This window comes from Malaclemys terrapin, chromosome 4 (assembly GCF_027887155.1).
Source record: "Malaclemys terrapin pileata isolate rMalTer1 chromosome 4, rMalTer1.hap1, whole genome shotgun sequence".
In the NCBI taxonomy this organism is placed as follows: Eukaryota; Metazoa; Chordata; order Testudines; family Emydidae; genus Malaclemys; species Malaclemys terrapin.
In genome coordinates, this window is record NC_071508.1 from 121,790,688 (window position 1) to 121,809,208 (window position 18,521).

Consider the following 18,521-nt stretch of genomic DNA (forward strand, 5'->3'; position numbering starts at 1 on the left):
GTGTACCGCTGACCCTCAGTCCCAGCTCTGTCGGGGCTGGGGCTGGAGCTGTTTCTGTATGCTTCTGCCCCATGGCTTCGGCCAGGGCTCCAGCTGTCATTCCTTCCCCTTCCCACTGCAGCCCTCGCTCCACCCCATTATTTTTAGTAAGAGTCTTGCACAGGTCACAGCTCCCGTGAATTTTTGTTTATTGTCTGCAACCTGTCTGACTTTTACTAAAAAAAACTGACAAAATCTTAACCTTACACATAGTATAAGACTGAAGAGCAAATTGTTGGAGTTCATATGTGCACCAAAGTAGACTTAATTTGAGTGCAGTAACTGGTAAGGCTCTCCAACTTATAGGTAGATCATGGAAAGTGTATTAGGATGCAGGAATGACGTGGAGGTTGGAAATGGAATATAAACTGGAGTTTCTAGTTTTAGGTTGTTCTAATTTAAAATAAATCTCTATTTTTTTTTTTTAAAGGGCAATATATTTTCAACTTTACCTCTATCTTGGTGAAGATTTTTGTCTGGGAATAGCCTGTAACATGCAAAGGCACATGAAGAAAACTACAGTATATTTCCCTCAGCCCATGTGGCTTAATTTATTTTTGACATATAGATCTTTATGGTAACTCTCAGTGTTCTCAGGCTATGAGTAAAACCAGAAGCCTTTATGAGTTAATAAATAGGAGAAAGCAAAGAAAAAGCTTGTCAAAAACAAAATGTATGAAAGGGTACAGTTTTACCAGGTTTATTGATGATAATCCAGCCTCCCTTTTCTTGTTGATGCATCCATGATTTCCAGCCTTTTGCTCCTTTTTCTCCAAACCGAGGCTCTCCACTATCCCAAAACGGTTCAAAGAACTCCACCTATTGTTGTGGCAAGAAACATACTACATATCATTTTCAACATTGTAGCCACATTTAAAAATGACTTAGCAGTCCCATCCTGTCAAGCTATCACTAATAAAAAAAGGAATAACTAAATTAGCACACAGTAGAAAGAAAGTAACACAGACATATAGGTAAGTTTTAAAAAAAGTTTTAAAGATATACTTTTTACACGGATGAGCAGGCTCGCTGCTGCATACAGCATAGGCAATGAGGCTCCCAGAAAAAACGTCAATAGTGGAAGCAGGACAGTAGCTACTCATCATCCACCTCTGGCCATACAAGCACCTGTGAGACGTTTGTGTGGGGATAACTACTCTAGAAATAAATACTAAATGGATCACTGAGCTATTTCAGTACATTGTTGAATGGGATGCTGAAAACTGATCAGAAATAGTGCATCTAATTTTATATAATTCTGCATCACAACTCAACGTTCTTATTGTGGTACCAAATCAATAAGTACAGAAATAGTTATGGGCACCAGAACACCATGTAGCTATACTTAAAGCAGAAATATATAAAAATATACATATTTATACATTATATATAAATATATAAAAATATAAATAGCAGATCACAAGCCTGATTATGTTCTACAATATATGACGTGGTAAGATGAAGAAGAAATTGAACAAGGTATTAGAATTGACAGTCAGACCTTAATGTACACTAGGAAAAATTTTACAAGAAATTCCCACCACTGCGAACAGACTACTGTAAAGATGCAAATCCAAGTACAGATGAGCTGTTGGTGTTTTAATAAACCATGTCAGCTGACAGGATTAAAGGACAGTGCTTAAAACATGAGTGGCAGTCTGCCTAAACCAGGGCTCCTAAGGTGCTAACACCATATGAGCTAAATTGGTGTTAGCAAAGGTGGGAACTTAAAAAAAAAAAAAAAAAAAAAAAGATGCCCGGTACCAACACAACTTTAGAAATGAGGCAGTCTATCCTTTCCCAGATTTTTGTCTGACAGCAGGATGTGAATATACAGTGTTGTATGCAAGTTGTTAGTTTGTTTTGTTTTAGGTCTTCATTGTGTATTTTTGTATTATATACAGAGATGTGTAACTGCCTGCATTTTATAAATTTAAAATAATTAAGTTTATGATTTCACAACTCAATAGATGTTGCTTTTCTTTACTACATGGCACAGAAAGCCATAAATGATTTAGGTAATAGAGATGGAGGAAACTCTGGAGTGAAATTTCATCACCCAAACCAAATAGCTTTTCAATGTGAAAATTGCAAAAGAGCAATAAAATTTTTCACCTGGGAAAACTGCCTCTTGCTTAGGTTTTTTTTAAAATTATTAATTAATTAATTATTAAAATAGAACCAAAAGTGATTTCTTTTTTGTGAACCTCCCAAAAACATGATTTCCTTTTGGTGGCAGTGAATCTATTTCTATACAGCTCCTAACAGTGCATATACTAACTTTGTGAGAGAGTGCTTCTTCTTAAAATAGATATACAATTTGTAATAGTTTGTGCACGTTCTTGATACAACCTGCCAATACATTTGTTAAACAAGAAAAAGTGAGCAGAGATGAGAAAGTTTTACTGTGACAGGGTGGACTAGGTCCAGAGGCCCCCTGCTGGAGGCCTTGCAGCCCACTACACCCTGCCCAAGAAAAGGGCAATAGAGGGGTCCTCCAAGCAGCCTAGAGTGGCTGTGTGGGAAGCAGCCAATGAGGACCCAGTAGGCTAGTCTAAGAGGAGCTGCAGGGCCAGAGTGAGATCAGTTCCTTGGTGGAGCTGGTGGAGTGTGGATAGTGTGCCTGGCTGGCTGAGGGAGCTACAGGACCCAGACAGAGCAGTGCTGGCAGAGGCCAGGGGGAACACAAGGAGTTCTGGGCTGCTAGCACTCAACCAGGACAAGGCCCTGAGGTAAAGGTGAAGAATGTGCTGGAGCCACAGGGAAGTGGCCCAGGGAACTGTAGCTGGCAGATGGTTGTTATCTTTAGGGTCCCTGGGCTGGGACGCGGAGTTGAGGGCAGGCCCGGGTGCCCTTTACCAGCCACTGGGAAAGTGGTCTGGACTTTGATACATCCCAGAAAGGGAACAGAACTCTCTTAGTGGGCCAGCTAAGAGCTGGGGCCAGAAAGGCCTAGAGAGGCAAAGACTCTCCAGGAAGGGAGCCCTGGGGGATGTGGCCCCACATCAGGGCCAGGACTGCTTGAAGAGCAGGGACAATTCAAAGGAGCCCAGAAGGGGATGAGTCACATTTCAAACCAGGATGCTGCAATAGGAGATAGGGCTGCAGATAAAGGGACCTTACAGAGGGCGCTGCAATAAGCCCCCATTGGACTTGTATCCCTGAAGGGGTTTGATTTTTATCTCACATACAGACTGTGACTTGGCCGGAGGGCTGAGTCACCAAAGACCCACCATAAACTGAGAGTGTGTGTCTAGGCACATGCACTGAGACAGGGGGCACTTGCAAGAGGTGAGTGCACCCCATTACGTTTATGGCCAGATTCTAATATCAATGTAAAGTCACACCTGGGACTCTTTCAAAGATTCTGCCGCTGCACAGATATAGGAGCTCAATCATAGATTTTTGTTTTAAGTTATGTGGCAATACGTGCTGAATATCCAATTAGAATCTAGCCTTTAGTGAAAAAGGCAACAAGGGAATGGTAGACACAAGAACAGCAAAAAATATGTATCCTTGTGACATTTCCTTTTTAAGCCTCTGTTTCATTGCCATACTTGAAGAAAAATTCAGTCACTACCAATATATTTTAAATTTAGCCCTATAAAAATTCCAACTATAAGGAATAAATCAGTCCTAATGTGCATAAAAAGAACATCCTTGCCCTAAGTTTTATTTGATTTTTGTGCTTATCTTTTTCCTCGTCCTCCACTTAACATATATGCACATTTGTATCCCTTGAGATCTTTGCCTCTGTCAAAAATCATTACTTACCCTACAGTAACTGTGGTTCTTAGAGATGATGTAGTCAATGTAGATCTCACTGTAGGTGTATGTATGCCTTATGTGCATGAGACTAGAAATTTCAGTAGCCATGTCCATCGTGGCTGCGCATGTGCCCTATGCTTCCTCATGCTCTCATATGAGGCCATGAAGGGTGAGATGGCAACAACTCACTCTAAGTTCCCTCAGAAGTTGAAGCCCATGGTAGCTGGGGACTCCAAAAAGCAGGGATGCAGAGTGGGTTGTAGGACCCACACTAACAACATCATCTCAAAGCAGCACAGATTTACTGCAGGATAAGTAACCATTCTCCTCCTCCTTCTTCAAGCAAATGGCAGTGTGGCCCACACTGTAAATAACTGACAAGCAGCAACCTCCGTGGATGGCGAGAGCGTGGACTAGTGGCTGAATCAAACTGTGACTGGAGTACTGCTCTCCCATGTCAAGGGCACAGTGATTCATGAAAATTAGTGGGTTACTCCAGGTTGTAGTCTCACAAATCTCAGAATGTTTCTGAAGCAGGTGATAGATATAGTCTGGGCTCTGGTTTAGTGTGCCTTAATGTTCAAAGGGGAACCCTCACCAGCCAGCTGATAGCAGGTGAAAAATGCATTACACAATGCACTTGTGATGAGATGGCTTGGCCTTTGGATGAGCCACAAATAGCCACAAAGAAGCAGGAAGACAGCTAAAATGGCTTGATCCTATTAAGGAACTACAGTAAAACTCTGGATACATCCAAGGTATACAGTTTCTTCTCTCCTGGCATCGGGAGCAGCTTTAGGGAAAAAATTGGTAATTTACTGGTTCAGGTGGAAGTCTGAGAAAATCTTAGGGATGAACTTGAGGTTTGGTCTCACCACCACCTTGTCTTTAATAAAGGAAGTGTAAGGCGATCCATCCATAAGAGTTCAGAGCTCTCTGAGCTCAGGTGATGGCCACCAGAAGGAAAGGGTCTTGATGGTAAGTTGTGGAACATTTTGACAGTAGTACAAAAGGGGGCTCCATGAGCTTAACGAGGATGACACTGAAGTCCCACAAGGGTTTCAGGTCTCTAACTGGAGGATAAGTGTGAAGGAAGTTCTTGAGAAACTTCAATATCATTTGGTGTGACAAGATTGAATGTGACTGTAGTGGTGTGCAACATGCAGATATTGCTGGTACGTGGACCCACCTATTCCAGGAGTAGTATATAATCTAAGATCTTTGGTACTGGTGCCTTTACTGGGCCCAAATTTTTTGGCTGCCCATATACAAAATCTTTTCCACTTTTAGGATAATTTTTCCATTTTCTGGTGGAGGACTTCCTACTTTGTATAAGAGTTTGTTTAACCTGAAGGGAACAATCTCTGTCAGCAGTGCTCAACCAACCAACATCCAATCTGTCAGGTGAAACATCTGCAAGTCTGGGTACAAGATCTGACGCTGGTTCTGAGATATGATGTTTGCATGAATGGGAGATCACATGAAACATTTACAGCAGGTCCAATAGCCAAAACCCTCTTGTCCAGCAAGAGGCTATCAGAATAACCTTAGCCTTTTCCCTCCCGATCTTGGACACTACCCTGAGTATCAAGAGAAATCAGGAAGACAGAATGAAGTCTTCAAGACCACTGAAGAAGAAAGGCTTCAGGCAACAAACCTGAGCTTACATCTCCTCTGGAGTAGAATTTCTAGCATTTGATTATGTCCCTCTGTGGCAAACAAGACTATTTCAGGGTCCCCCCATTCGTGAAATATGGTGTCTATGATAGAGTTCTGTAGTCATCACTCGTGGTTGGCATAGAGCACATGCATGACCCCAGTGGACATTGAACAATTTGAGTGGCAATCTAGTCTACATGAGGCACATGCACACACTTCCAGTGAGTTCCACCCTGACATATACTTGAAATTAAAATACACCAAACCCACATTCAGAAACTAGATTTACTAGTAACAATCAGGAAGTGTAACACAGTGATGTGGGAAGAAAACAGAGGTTACTTATTAGTAAATGTAGGTCTTGGAAAACTATCTTTGCATATCCATATTCTTGAGAAAAAGCAAAGCTATGCCCATGGAGAAATGCACAAGCGCCCTTTCATTGCACCAAACATTTGATGCCTGAGATTATATAAGGAGGTGCAGTCCCCGACCCCTTCCTTTCCTTCACCTGAACATCAGCTTTCAAAGACATACAGAGAATTCCACTGGGAAGGCGAAAAGGGAATGTAAATATTCAGATGTAACACTCAAAGAACTATAAAAACTAGAAAGTAAACTCTTTTCCTTCTTTCAGGTTGCCTCTACATAGTCTTGGGAAATTAACAAGCTGTGCAATACATAAATCAAAAGAGTAGTATTTTGTGAATGGAACACCACATAGCTGCTCTATAGAGCTCAAGTAAAGAAACATTTGAGACAAACCATGGATTTAGTTTTTGCTCTGGTGGAATGAGCTCTATGGCCTAGATGAACTTGCAAAAATGATTTTATCCATTTGGATAGATACAGAGGAAGTGACATTCCTCTTACAACGGTCTTCATAAATCAAAAAACTCACACTGGTTAGGAAGTCACACTGATTATTTTCCTGCACTATGATAAGTTCAACTGTAATATAGTTTCTAGGAACTCTCAGAACAGTTTGTAATCTTTGGTGGAAATAAAGCAGAAGAGTCAATATGGTCATTTGTGCCATGGATGCTAACACAGCAATCTGTATATCTGATGAAGATTCTTCTACCTTCACACCACCGCCTCCTGACACAGCAAGATCATCACTGATACTTACCACAGAAGTCGTAAAGGATGGAGAGAGCTAATTTTATAGGCTAAGACTGTGTTAATTTAGGAGAAAGAGAAATAAGGGTCGTGGAGCACCCAAAATCCATTAGAAGTGGGTGGAAAATGACTCCAAGAGGTGGTTTTACGCTCCCTGTGACCCCAACTGTCAGACTCGGCGATCATGTCATGCACGTTTTCAGCATTTCCAAATTCCTTGAGCGTCATAAGTTTCACCGGCATAAATAGTAGTGTGCACACCACCATGTTGGCAGGACAGCTGCTCCTGCTGACACAGCTACCACCACTTGTGGAGGTGGTTTTATTATATCGACAGGAGAGCTCTCTCCTGTTGGCATAGAGCAGCTACACAAGCGATCTTACAGTGGCACAGATGCAGTGGTATAGCTGTGCCGCCGTAAGCTTGCTAGTGTAGACATGGCCTTAAAAGGCTGCAGTGGTGCTACTACACAAATGCAGATGCACCGCTATAGTGCTTCAGTGAAGATGCTACCTACGCTGACAGGAGGGCTTCTCCCATCAGCGAAGGTAGTCCACCTGCCTGAGAGGCAGTATCTATGTTGACGGGAGAAGCCCTCCCATGGACATAGCGCTGTCTCCACTGGCAGTTAGGCCTATATAACTGTCACTCAAAGGTGTGGATTCTATGGCCTGAGGACATTCCTCCTCCTGAATGTCAAAGGCCTGCTGCAAACAATGGAAATGTGAGAGCATCTCAAAGAAAAGCTTTCAAGAATCTTTTAGAATGGAAATTGTTAAGTAATCTAAATAATAGGGTCACTACCCGGTCTCCCTATAATAATAAAAGTACATAATAATATTTACACTACACAATCCTATTTACACAAAAGATAGAAAAGGGATAAGGAAAGCGTTCACTATAAGTTGGGCAAACCAGACATTGGGCACTCAGTTAAAGTTCTTCCACTTGCAATTGGGCAAAAGGAAGAGAAGAGGTGACAGGGGAGGGGGCTGCACCTTCTTTATATAACCCACAGTACCAATATTCATTGCCATAAGAGTGCACATTCCCTGTTAGGTATGCGTTTCAGAAGGTTCCAGAAGCTCACAGCACTATGGCTGCCTTTCCCAACCAGGGGAGAATGCACGGACCACCCTGAAGAAGTGCCAAATAGTGAATCAATTTTTAATTTTAACTAACATCTTTAAATCAGCTAATATTTTTCTGTCAGTGCGAAGTTCCAACGTAAACAGATCATGCAATGAGACAGAGTGAAAAACAGTTCTAAATAGACAATGCTACCTGTCCTCTTGTTGGCAGATCTTTTACGCTGTCAGGTTTAAAGAAGGTGAAATCAACCAGGGCTTGGAACAAAGACACAGCTTTCTCAGAATGGCCCGCCTGTCTAAGAAAATGGCACTGCTGAAGAAAGACAGCTGGAAAGCAAAGGGGACAAAATCATAATACTTTAAAGTAATACTTAGTTCCCAAATATTGGATTGCAACACAAAGATAAAGAGACATATCTCCTCCACTACCCAGTGCTGTGGAGACTCATTATGTTGGAACAATAAAACGACCTTCCAAAAAATAATTAAAATTGTTACTGGCATGTCCAAGATTTATGTCAAGACCTAAGTTCCCTGTAAGCTGCGCGGCTGCACAGCAGCCTATTTAGCACTGCGCAAGCGCGCAGGGAACCTGCCCAGGGACCTGCCGCAGCCAGGGGAGGGGCACCCCTTTCCCCCCCCCCCAACCTACCATGGCCAGGGCGGCCCCAGCTATGCAGTAGCCCGGATCTGCGGCCTGGCCCTGTCAGGGGGCACCCCTCTCCGAACCCAGCCCCGGCCTGGACCTGTCACGACCGGGGTGCTCCTCCCTGAACCTAGCCCTGGCCGGACCTGCAGGGGCTGGGAGAATGGCGCCTACGGCCCCCAGCCCCAGAGCTGCCGCGGCAGGGAGAGGCGCCTCTCCCCCTCATCCCAGGTGCTGCTGCGGGGAGAGCACGCTGTGGGGAGTCCTCACCAATTTAGTCCAGGTGGATGTGGTCCACTCCCAATAACTGATGAGGAGGTGTCAATATCAAGAGAGGGAAAATTGCTTTTGTAGTGAGCCAGCCACTCCCAGTCCCTATTCAAACCCAAACTGATGGTGTTAAGTTTGCAAATGAATTGTAGCTCTGCTGTTTCTCTTTGAAGTCTGTTTCTGAAGTTTTTTTTGTTGAAGAATGGCTACTTTTAAATGTGTTACTGAACGTCCAGGGAGACTGAAATGTTCTCCTACTGGCTTTTATATGTTACCATTCCTGATGTCTGATTTGTGTCCATTTATCCTCTTACGTAGAGACTGTCAGGTTTGGCCAATGTACATGGCCGAGGGGCATTGACACTTCCTCATCAATTATTGGGAGTGGACCATATCCACCCTGACTAAATGGGCCTTCAACATTGGTTCTCCACTTGTAAGGTAACTCCCTTCTCTTCATGTGCCAATTATATATTTATGCCTATATCTGTAATTTTCATTCCATGCATCTGAAGAAATAGTTTTTACCCAGGAAAGCTCATGCCCAAATAAATCTGTTAGTCTTTAAGGTGCCACCAGACTCCTCATTGTTTTTGTTTATTTTCATGCAGCTAGCAATACATTCAATTAAACACTAGATGGCATAATTCACCAGTTTTTTTAATCCGTTCATGTATCAGTACTTTTTAAAGGCTGAAGATAGGAGACTGGCATACATCTGTAGTACCCACTATTTTCAGAACAGGAATATGCCACCTGTAAAAAACCTGGTGCATTTATCATGACTGACAATTTGGTAATTTTCCTAATAAGTAAAGGGACACAGTCAGGTCAAATTTAACCCAAGATTTAAGTTTGGTTAAAAGAAGCATTCACAAAACCTGAAACTCTCAAAAATGTTTCCATTAGTATTATTTTAATTATGACTTCAAAACCATTCTCCTAAAGTGTTTGCAACCCAACTATAACAGCATCATGCTAATGCATGGGAACCAGAAAATGACCAGAAACAAAAGTGAAACAGAGTCTATTTTCATTTCAACCAGAGAGATAAAAATAAACAAAGAAAAAGTTTGTTTCTTCGGAAAAAAAAAAAAAAAAAACCCTGATCATTGTCCATTTAACACAAGGTATTTGCAAACTTTTTTCCTCAAAGGAAGTGGCAAACATGGAGAATAATTTAAAGGTGTTTGGTAAGAAAAAGAATTTACAGATTAAGAAATGAGGATCAATAAGGATATACATACTCAGAGAAACATCCCTTACTGTGATGGCTGTAGGATGTGGTTAAAATGTCAGAAATTGGAGATGTAAGAAGCTATCATGTGGTCCAACATCTATCTGCCAATGCAGGATTTGTTCCTATAGTATATTTCCCAGTGCTGTGTCCAGCCCAGTTTAAATGAACAAGCAATGTAGAAGCACTCTAAACCAATTGGTAATCCAGCACTTTAAGTCTTTAAATCAAGACTGGATATCTTTCTAGAAGCTATACTATAGCTCAACCAGAAGTGAGGGGCTAGATGCAGAAATTATTAGGTGAGAATTTGTGGCCTGTTATGCTGGTCAGACAAGAGGATCATAAATGGTCTCTTCGGGCCTTAAAAGTCTATGAATCAAAAAGAAAAATGGTGTTGGTTGTGATACAAAAGGATCCATATTTTATCTACATGCTGTTTCTCAAGTGTTTATGAATTTGTCACCACAATAAACCTGTGAGGTAGGGAAGTATTACAACCTCAATTTTACAGATGGGGAAGCTGAAAGAATGAGAGTTACATGACTTGGGATACAGCCACAAAGGAAACCTGTGTCAGAGCTGGGAACTGAACCCAACTCTCCTGCCACCAGTTCAGTCTCTCAGCCACATGACCACCCTTCCTCCCAGTATACATTATTTTATTCATATACTGTCAGTGTTTTGAATTCAAATTCTCTAGAGGGGATTCTCAGGACAAAAAAATACAGACTTCCCATTATCCTTTCCCCAATCATTAAGAGTAGGGCTATCAACCGATTACAAAAATTATTTGCAATTAATCGTGCTGTTAAACAATAGAATACTATTTATTTAAATATTTTGGGGTGTTATCTACATTGTCTACAGTATCAAACTTTAGAGCCTACAAGTCCAATCAGCCCTACTTCTTATTCAGCCAATCACTCAAACAGGTTTGTTTACATTTGCAGAAGATAATGCTGCCTGCTTCTTGTTTACATTGTCACCTGACAGTGAGAACAGGCATTCGCATGGCACTGTTGAAGACGGCACCACAAGATATTTACATGCCAGATGCGCTAAAGATTATGATCTTTGGTGTTTCAACCACCATTCCAGAGGACATGCATCCATGCTGATGATGGATTCTGCTCAATAACTATCCAAAGCAGTGCAGACCGACATGTTCATTTTCATAATCTGAATCAAATGTCACCTGCAGACGGTTGATTTTCTTTTTTGGTGGTTAGGGTTCTGTAGTTTCCAGATTGGAGTGTTGCTCTTTTAAGACTTCTGAAAGCATGCTCCACACCTCATCCCTCTCTGATTTTGAAAGGCACTTCAGATTCTTAAATCTTGGGTCGAGTGCTGTAGCTGTCTTTAGAAATTTCACGTTGGTATCTTCTCTGCATATTGTCAAATTTGCAGTGAAAGTGTTCTTAAAACGAACAACATGTGCTGGGTCATCATCCAAGACTGCTAGAATATGAAATATATGGCAGAAGAAGGGTAAAACAGAGCAGGAGACATACAATACTCTCCCAAGGATTCAGTCAAATTTAATTAACGCATTTTTTTTTTTAACAAGCGTCATCAGCATGGAAGTATGTCCTCTGGAACAATGGCCAAAGCATGAAGAGGCATATGAATCTTTAGCACATCTGGCACGTAAATATCTTGCGACGCCAGCTATAACAGTGTCATGTGAATGCCTGTTCTCACTTTCAGGTGACGTAAACAAGAAGCGAGCAGCATTACCTCCCGAAAATGTAAACAAACTTGTTTCTCTTAGCCATTGTCTGAACAAGAAGTAGGACTGAGTGGACTTGTAGGCTCTAAAGTTTTGCGTTGTTTTGTTTTTGAGTGCAGTTATGTAACAAAAAAAAAAATCTACATTTGTAAGTTACACTTTCATGATAAAGAGATTGCACGACAGTACCTGTATGAGGTGAATTGAAAAATACTATTTATTTTGTTTTTCATTTTTACAGTGCAAATATTTGTAATAAAAATATAAAGTGAGCACTGTACACTTTGTATTCTGTGATGTAACTGAAATTGATATATTTGAAAATGTAGAAAAACATCCAAAAATATTAAATTTAAATTGCTATTCTATTGTTTAGCAGTGTGATTAATCGCGATTAATTTTTTTAATCACGATTAATTTTTGAGTTAATCGTGTGAGTGAACTGTGATTGACAGCCCTAATTAAGAGTACTTCAAAAGTTTCATCTGTAACAAATGATATAACTGCTATTTGCTGCGTAAACCAAAGGAATTTATTTTGTGAAGGTAAACAACACATTTATTTGATGTTGGCTACGAATCCCTTGCCTTGAAATTCGTACTTTAAACTCTTCAGAGCATTACTGGATGTGATATTACAAGCTCTCTTGGGGAAGGGAAGCATCTGTTGTATCCATATTGGGCTTGAATATTTACTTTTACTATCACCTAAAGAGGCAAGATGCCAGACATTTTCAGCAGGCTCTTTGCAAAACAAAAAATTAGCACAATACAGAGGAGAATCTCTTCCTAAAATATATTCAGCCGGTGTGAAAATCTTAATGGCCATAAAATGAGATATAAAAAGATAATCTTCTTACCTAACATAGATTCCTCTGTGCCAGGCAGTACAGGATGTGACACCATGCTGCCATCCTGTACAGCTGCCAAAGTGCTCAAACATTTTCCATATAAACTATGGACTTTTGAAACTGAAAAGGTGCTGAACTGACTTTGACAAAATAAGAGATATTTCTGCCACAAGACCGGATTATTGGGATGCAAAAAAACCAGTTTCTGCCATTCTTTGATCAAAGTTGATGGTTCCCAGAATTCTGTACAAAGCTTCAGCTTGGCAAGTTTCAGATCAACATCATTTGGGTTGCTTTCAATAGCTCTCTCTAAAATGGCCAGTTTCTTTTCTAGGATTAGCTTGAATGATTTTCTCCTTATTTCCTGCTCTCCCTCTTTGATGGCATAAGGGCTGGGTCCTCTCATTATTTCATCCTTAAAAGAAAAGGAAACCAACTCAAAGTTATAAATACAGAAGTGTCTCAGGCTTTGTAGAAGCACTAAGGAGAAGGTTGACATAAGTGACAGCGAATGACTGCATCTCTTTCTATTAGTGCAAGCTTTTTTTTAAAAAAAACAAATCATACAAAAATATTTCATGTACAATAGCATAAACACACATATATAATTTAACTCAGAAACAAGATGTTAAGCAGAAAATTATTACTCAGATACAAATAAAATAAATATATCACAAAGCATTGCAACGAGAAGTACAAGAATGTGTACCTGAAAAGAAACAAATTCCATCCAAGTGTGAACATCTCTTGGATTTTCTCTGACCGTCCTATTATATTCTTCCACTTTTGCAATTAGAACAGAGTTAACATTCTCACTGGTCTCTTGGGATGCCTGCTGCTTTAAAGTCTCATGCTCTGAGGGACCTTTTCCTTGCAACCAGAGTGTGGTCAATGGATCATAAATCCCAAGAGGGTTCACATACGTTGTTGTAGGAGGAGCATCACTGTCCAGTTGTGAAAGCGGTATAAAAGTGCTTAGACCAGATGAAGTAGTTTGGCTTTTACTGCAAACAGGAATTCCATCTGTGCTCAATAACTGCACACTATTCTTCGTGAAGTAGCGTTCAGGTCGCTTGTGGGACTGTTTTTTTTCTACCATGGAACTTTCCCAAGTTATACATTGTTTCTTTAGGTCAATACCAAGGCATGAGTCACCTTTCCGCTTGTATCTTAAAGAAAAAATACAATGTGACCATTAAAATATACATTAGTCAAGTATGTATTTTTATCTTTTATAAGACAGAAGTTCACTTTTCAGTATTTCCTAATTGAATTAGACATTTGTACAGAGCTTTAAAAAGATACAAAGTGCTTATTATTATTTTTTCCCTCTTATTCCAGTTCAACTTTTCTTTCCCGTCAGAACTTCTACTATATGCGTTAGAACTGAAGCAAGCATTAAACTGCCACTTAATTAATACTTCCTAAGCAAGATCTGTAGTACTCCATGAAAGATCAACTTTTCTCTTCCTTCTAGTAGCATGAACCACTCTTCTCATGTGGACAAACTGGGGGCCAATCAAGATATCGCTACATACTTAAGACTCCTAATATAAATTGGATTATTTTTATATAGGAAAAACAGAGTATAAGTAGCCTAGTCCTGTGCTAGTTCTCTGCATCTCTAGGTCTCTGTTCCTTTTTGTATTATTAATTAATTTCACAAAAAGGAATAGACCAAATCTACATGGACAAGACCACAGGAATCAGAGCTACATGAAAACATGACAAATACGTATAGAAATTTAAATACAAAGTATACAAGATACATGCAAGGGAAAGGGTATACAAATGTGCTGAGCTTTAAATATTTTTGGCAGCAGAATTGTGTAACAAATTATATACATATTGCTCTAGCTCAGCATATGAAGTACCAGCGTTAGATTTATAACATCATGAAGGAGTGTTTCTAGGGTGCCATACATTGGACTAGGAGTCAGGCATTGAGTTTTATTTCTGCCACTGACTTGCTGTGTTACCTTTTCTGTACCTCAGTTTCCCCACAGACTTTGTCTCGTGAACCTTAGCTGGAGCTCCACAAAGAGGAGAAGGAACTATAAGAAAAGAAGAGAGAGGTCCCAAGTTCTCTCTCCTTTCATCTCTACTCATAGCACTGACAACACCTGAAGAACAAAGGAAGAAGCATTGGACTGGGGGAAAGATCCTGACTGAAAGAGTTTCAGCCAGTAAGACTGTGGTGAGAGACCTTTGCTTTGAATTCACTTAGCTTGTTAAGTTAGGCTTTAGCTGAGTTTTACTTTTATTTTCTTGTAACCAATTCTGACTTATGCCTCATTACTTGTAGTCACTTCAAATCTATCTTTCTGTAGTTAACAAACCTGTTTTACCTGTTTTATCTAAATCAATGTGTTTGGCCTGAAGTGTCTGGGAAACACCATTTGAGATAACTGGATTTGTGCATATCATTTTCTAATAAAATGAGGGACTTTATATGAGCTTGTATTGTGCAGGAGAGAGCTGGGCAGTACAAGATGTACATTTCTGGGAGAAAGGGAATTTGCTGGTGTTGCTCTGCAGTGTAATTCAAGAGTGGCTGGCTATAGCATTCATTGTATAACTGGGAGTAAGTTACATGCTGTAGGCTATCTGTGAGCGGACCCGGAGTGGTAGCTCTCATAGCGAAGCAGTGTAAAAGGCGCCCCGGACTGGAGAATTCAACGGATGCAGCTGCTCATCAATCCAGCTTGTACCCTGCTTAATGTCACATACCCCCATTTAAAACCTTGTGAATTTTTGAAATGCCTTTTCCTGATTGTGCATTTTGGTGAGCACACCTCTAGCAGCTCACCATTGTTGTGTACAACTGCCCAGCTGACCATGCCAGCTATACGCTCCAGATGTGCTCTGGCCAGGAGTAAACAGGAGATAATGGATCTCCCGGGCCTGTGTGGAGAAGAGGCTATGCACACACAGCTACCAGCCATAGAAACGTGGACATCTGCATCCCCTGTGCAATCTGCTCATAGAAAAAGGGGTGTGATAGGGATCAGCAGCAGTGCCATGTGAAAACGAAGGAACTGTGGCAGGCATTTCAGAAGACCAGGGAGGCCAACAATCAATCCTGTGCCAAGTCACAGATCTGCTACTTTTACAAAGAGCTGCATGCCATACTTAGCAGAGACCCCACCACCACCTCCACACATGGATATCCCCAAGCAGGCTGAGTCACAGGCCCCTGCTGTGAACACAGAGCACAAGGAGGTGAGGGAGGAGGAAGAGGAGAATTGGGAATATGAGTCCAGGGGAGAGGGAGGCTGCTATGCTGTGAACCAGGACCTGTTTGAGACTCCACCACAGTACAGTCAGTCCCAGCAGTCAACCATGGGCAAGCCTGATGCAGGGGAAGGAATCTTTTTGTGTACATTTGTCAGTACAGTAAAGATGCCCTCAACTTCTCAGGACACAGCTATTGACTTTTCATTAATTTACTTGTACCAGAAGAGGTACAACAAAGGTAGAAATATTACCAACTTTTCATTCTCCCTCTAGAGTTAGGCAGGGGGCCATGCAAAGCAGTTTGATTATGTACACAGGGATGTCCCTTGAATCCTCAATGAAATTTTCATGGAGATACACTGCAATCCTCTCCTGAAGGTTTCTAGGGATGGCAGCCTTATTTCTTCCTCCACAGTAGGACACTTTCCCATGCCAGTCAGTAATAACTTTGGCAGGCACCATTGCAGTAAAAAGGCTAGCAGCATATGGGCCTGAACAGCTTTGGGACACCAGCACAGCTATATTCTCTGTGCCTTTATTACCTTCAGGAGTCAGATTCCAGCTAAAATCACCACTGCCTGTGGAAAATGGTGGCAGTATTCAATGTCATTGCCCTATACTCCCACAGAGTTTCATGCAATCAAGCAATTCCCTCCTCATTTCCCTCATCACAGCAGACCATACTCACCATGGTTGGTGCTGTGAGTGGGACTCTGCACAATCACTGCAAAGCAGAAGTGTCAATAAGCAAGTCTTGTTTAAAACTTTAGGGGAGCAAGGGAAGGGAATTCTGAATCTTAACTTCTGATTTCCTTTGTGACTATACTGTCTATGGCACCTCTGTGTTTTATCTGTAGTTGCGCTATAGCAGCTTTGAAGAGTTTCCCCTCCACACATACAGAACACCTGAGCCAGATAAAGAGGAGAAAAAAAGATGACTCACGATGGACATATTCTGTGAGATCCTGCAAGCCAGTGCTGCATCAGTCTGTGAACAGATGTCTTGGAGGATGAATATCACAGACTATGTGGAGATGGAAAGAACGGATAAGAAAAAGGCCCAGGGGGCCTACCAGGAAAAGAAGGAGATGCACCAGGACATAACGGGTCGTCTCCAAAAGCAAACACAGATGCTGCAGATTCTTGTGGACCTATAGGTTCAACAATCACAGACTCGCCTCCCTTTGCAGTCCATGGTGTACTGCAGCATAGTGCCTTTATACACCCTCTATCCCAACATTCCACGTGGCATCAGGGGCCGCATCCCTACCCCTACCAGTCCAGACAAGGGGACAGTAAAAAGACAACCACAGCTTCACATACATCAACCGTGGCTCTCGCAGGTCATAGGAACGGCCATATTGAGTCTGATAGTGGCCAATGCCAGGTGCTTCAGAGGGAATGAACAGAATAGTTAATCATCAAGTGATCCATCCCATCATCCATTCCCTGGCAAACAGAAGCTGGGGACATTACTGAGCATGGTTTTATGTTTTATAAATAAATATTTTTAGTGTCAAACTTTTAATATAATCTCACCATTAACATGTCTTGAGACATTTTAAGATCAAAACAAAAAAGCCCATTGTACCTTGCTATGTCCCCTCGATACAGTGACTTGTATTCCCAGTTTGCAGGGTCTGGATTCTTGTCTGTTCTGAAGGTTTCTGCTGTCAAAGCCTGAATATCCTCAAGCCAAACAAAGCGACTGGTGGCACCATTTGATGTTATGTCTTCTAGACTGAAGAAGGGGAGGAAGAAGCATTTTCTGAACATCTGAGTTAAACATTTACAAAACCAGGAAATTTAACATTTCTAGATCCCATAATAAATTATACACATTCAAAAGGCCATGATACATGTACCATTTAACAAATAAGTCACACGCTGGTGAAAGAGATGGGAAAACGGAAGTGGAAATTTACCACTGGAGCCACCAATACAGTGAACTTTCAAAAGAAAATCATTCACCGCATTTCCAAAATGGACTTCCAAGAGCATGGAAAGTGCTTAACAGGATTTAATGGGTTTCTTACTAAGTCTAAAGCCTGCAAGAAAAAATATTGCTATTTACTGTAACTTCCTCTATAAGAAAAAGTAAATAAAAAAGGGAACAATCTATTAGTATATTGTGCTGATTTTCTGTAACAATACCAATGCAATTCAGTAAAACGTAAAGATTTTATGAATTAGTTACATAAGTGATTTTTTTTTTAAAGATGCAGCTAAGAACTGCAAGATATGGTGAATTCTGATTTCACATTTGTATTACAGAAAAAAGGAGCTTCAGTGCTCTGAAAAGGTTTCCAACATTCACCTATGACAAGGCGCTCAAGAGGGTTTCAGATGGAAATGCGAACAGGAATAATTCTGCGCATAAGTCCCATTTTAACATCAGTGAGAGTTTTAAACATAAAATTTAACACAGACTTTATATTTAAAGAGTGTTTTAAGTTTTCTCAGGGAAAAAAAAACTATATAAACAATCCATATGCACAGTACAGGTACGTACAAGAATATCAATCCTTTTGTTTGGGCACCTGAATTACATTTAAGAGATCAAAGACCAATGAGAGTAGTCAGTGCAAAATGGAAGGCCCACTTTTTGAGCCTGGGAACCCAATGCGCCCATGCAAGCTCTTTTTCCTATTTAAATCATCATATTGGTCACTTTAAAACATTTTTCTTGTTACATACAGACTAGTTACTAGTTATTTTAGTGTCTCAAAGCAGCAGGAAGACAACAGGTGAGATAATATAGTGGCTCTCAACCTTACCAGACTACTGTACCCCTTTCAGGAGTCTGATTTGTCTTGCATACCACAAGATTCACCTCACTTAAAACTACTTGCTTACAAAATTAGACGTA

At 40.9% G+C, this 18,521-nt stretch overlaps 1 protein-coding gene across 2 annotated transcripts in view; it reads right to left on the reverse strand.

Moving 5' to 3' along the window:
- Positions 1-18,521, reverse strand: part of NRDE2 (NRDE-2, necessary for RNA interference, domain containing) — a 70,109-nt gene that overhangs the window by 27,180 nt on the left and 24,408 nt on the right. For both annotated transcript variants that reach the window (XM_054026194.1, XM_054026195.1), the window contains exons 4-8: positions 17,244-17,393; positions 13,125-13,584; positions 12,425-12,830; positions 7,874-8,007; positions 735-858 (exon numbers count right to left, since the gene is read on the reverse strand). In XM_054026194.1, the coding sequence (XP_053882169.1) occupies positions 735-858; positions 7,874-8,007; positions 12,425-12,830; positions 13,125-13,584; positions 17,244-17,393 (1,274 nt within the window). The remainder of the gene's footprint in view (positions 1-734; positions 859-7,873; positions 8,008-12,424; positions 12,831-13,124; positions 13,585-17,243; positions 17,394-18,521) is intronic.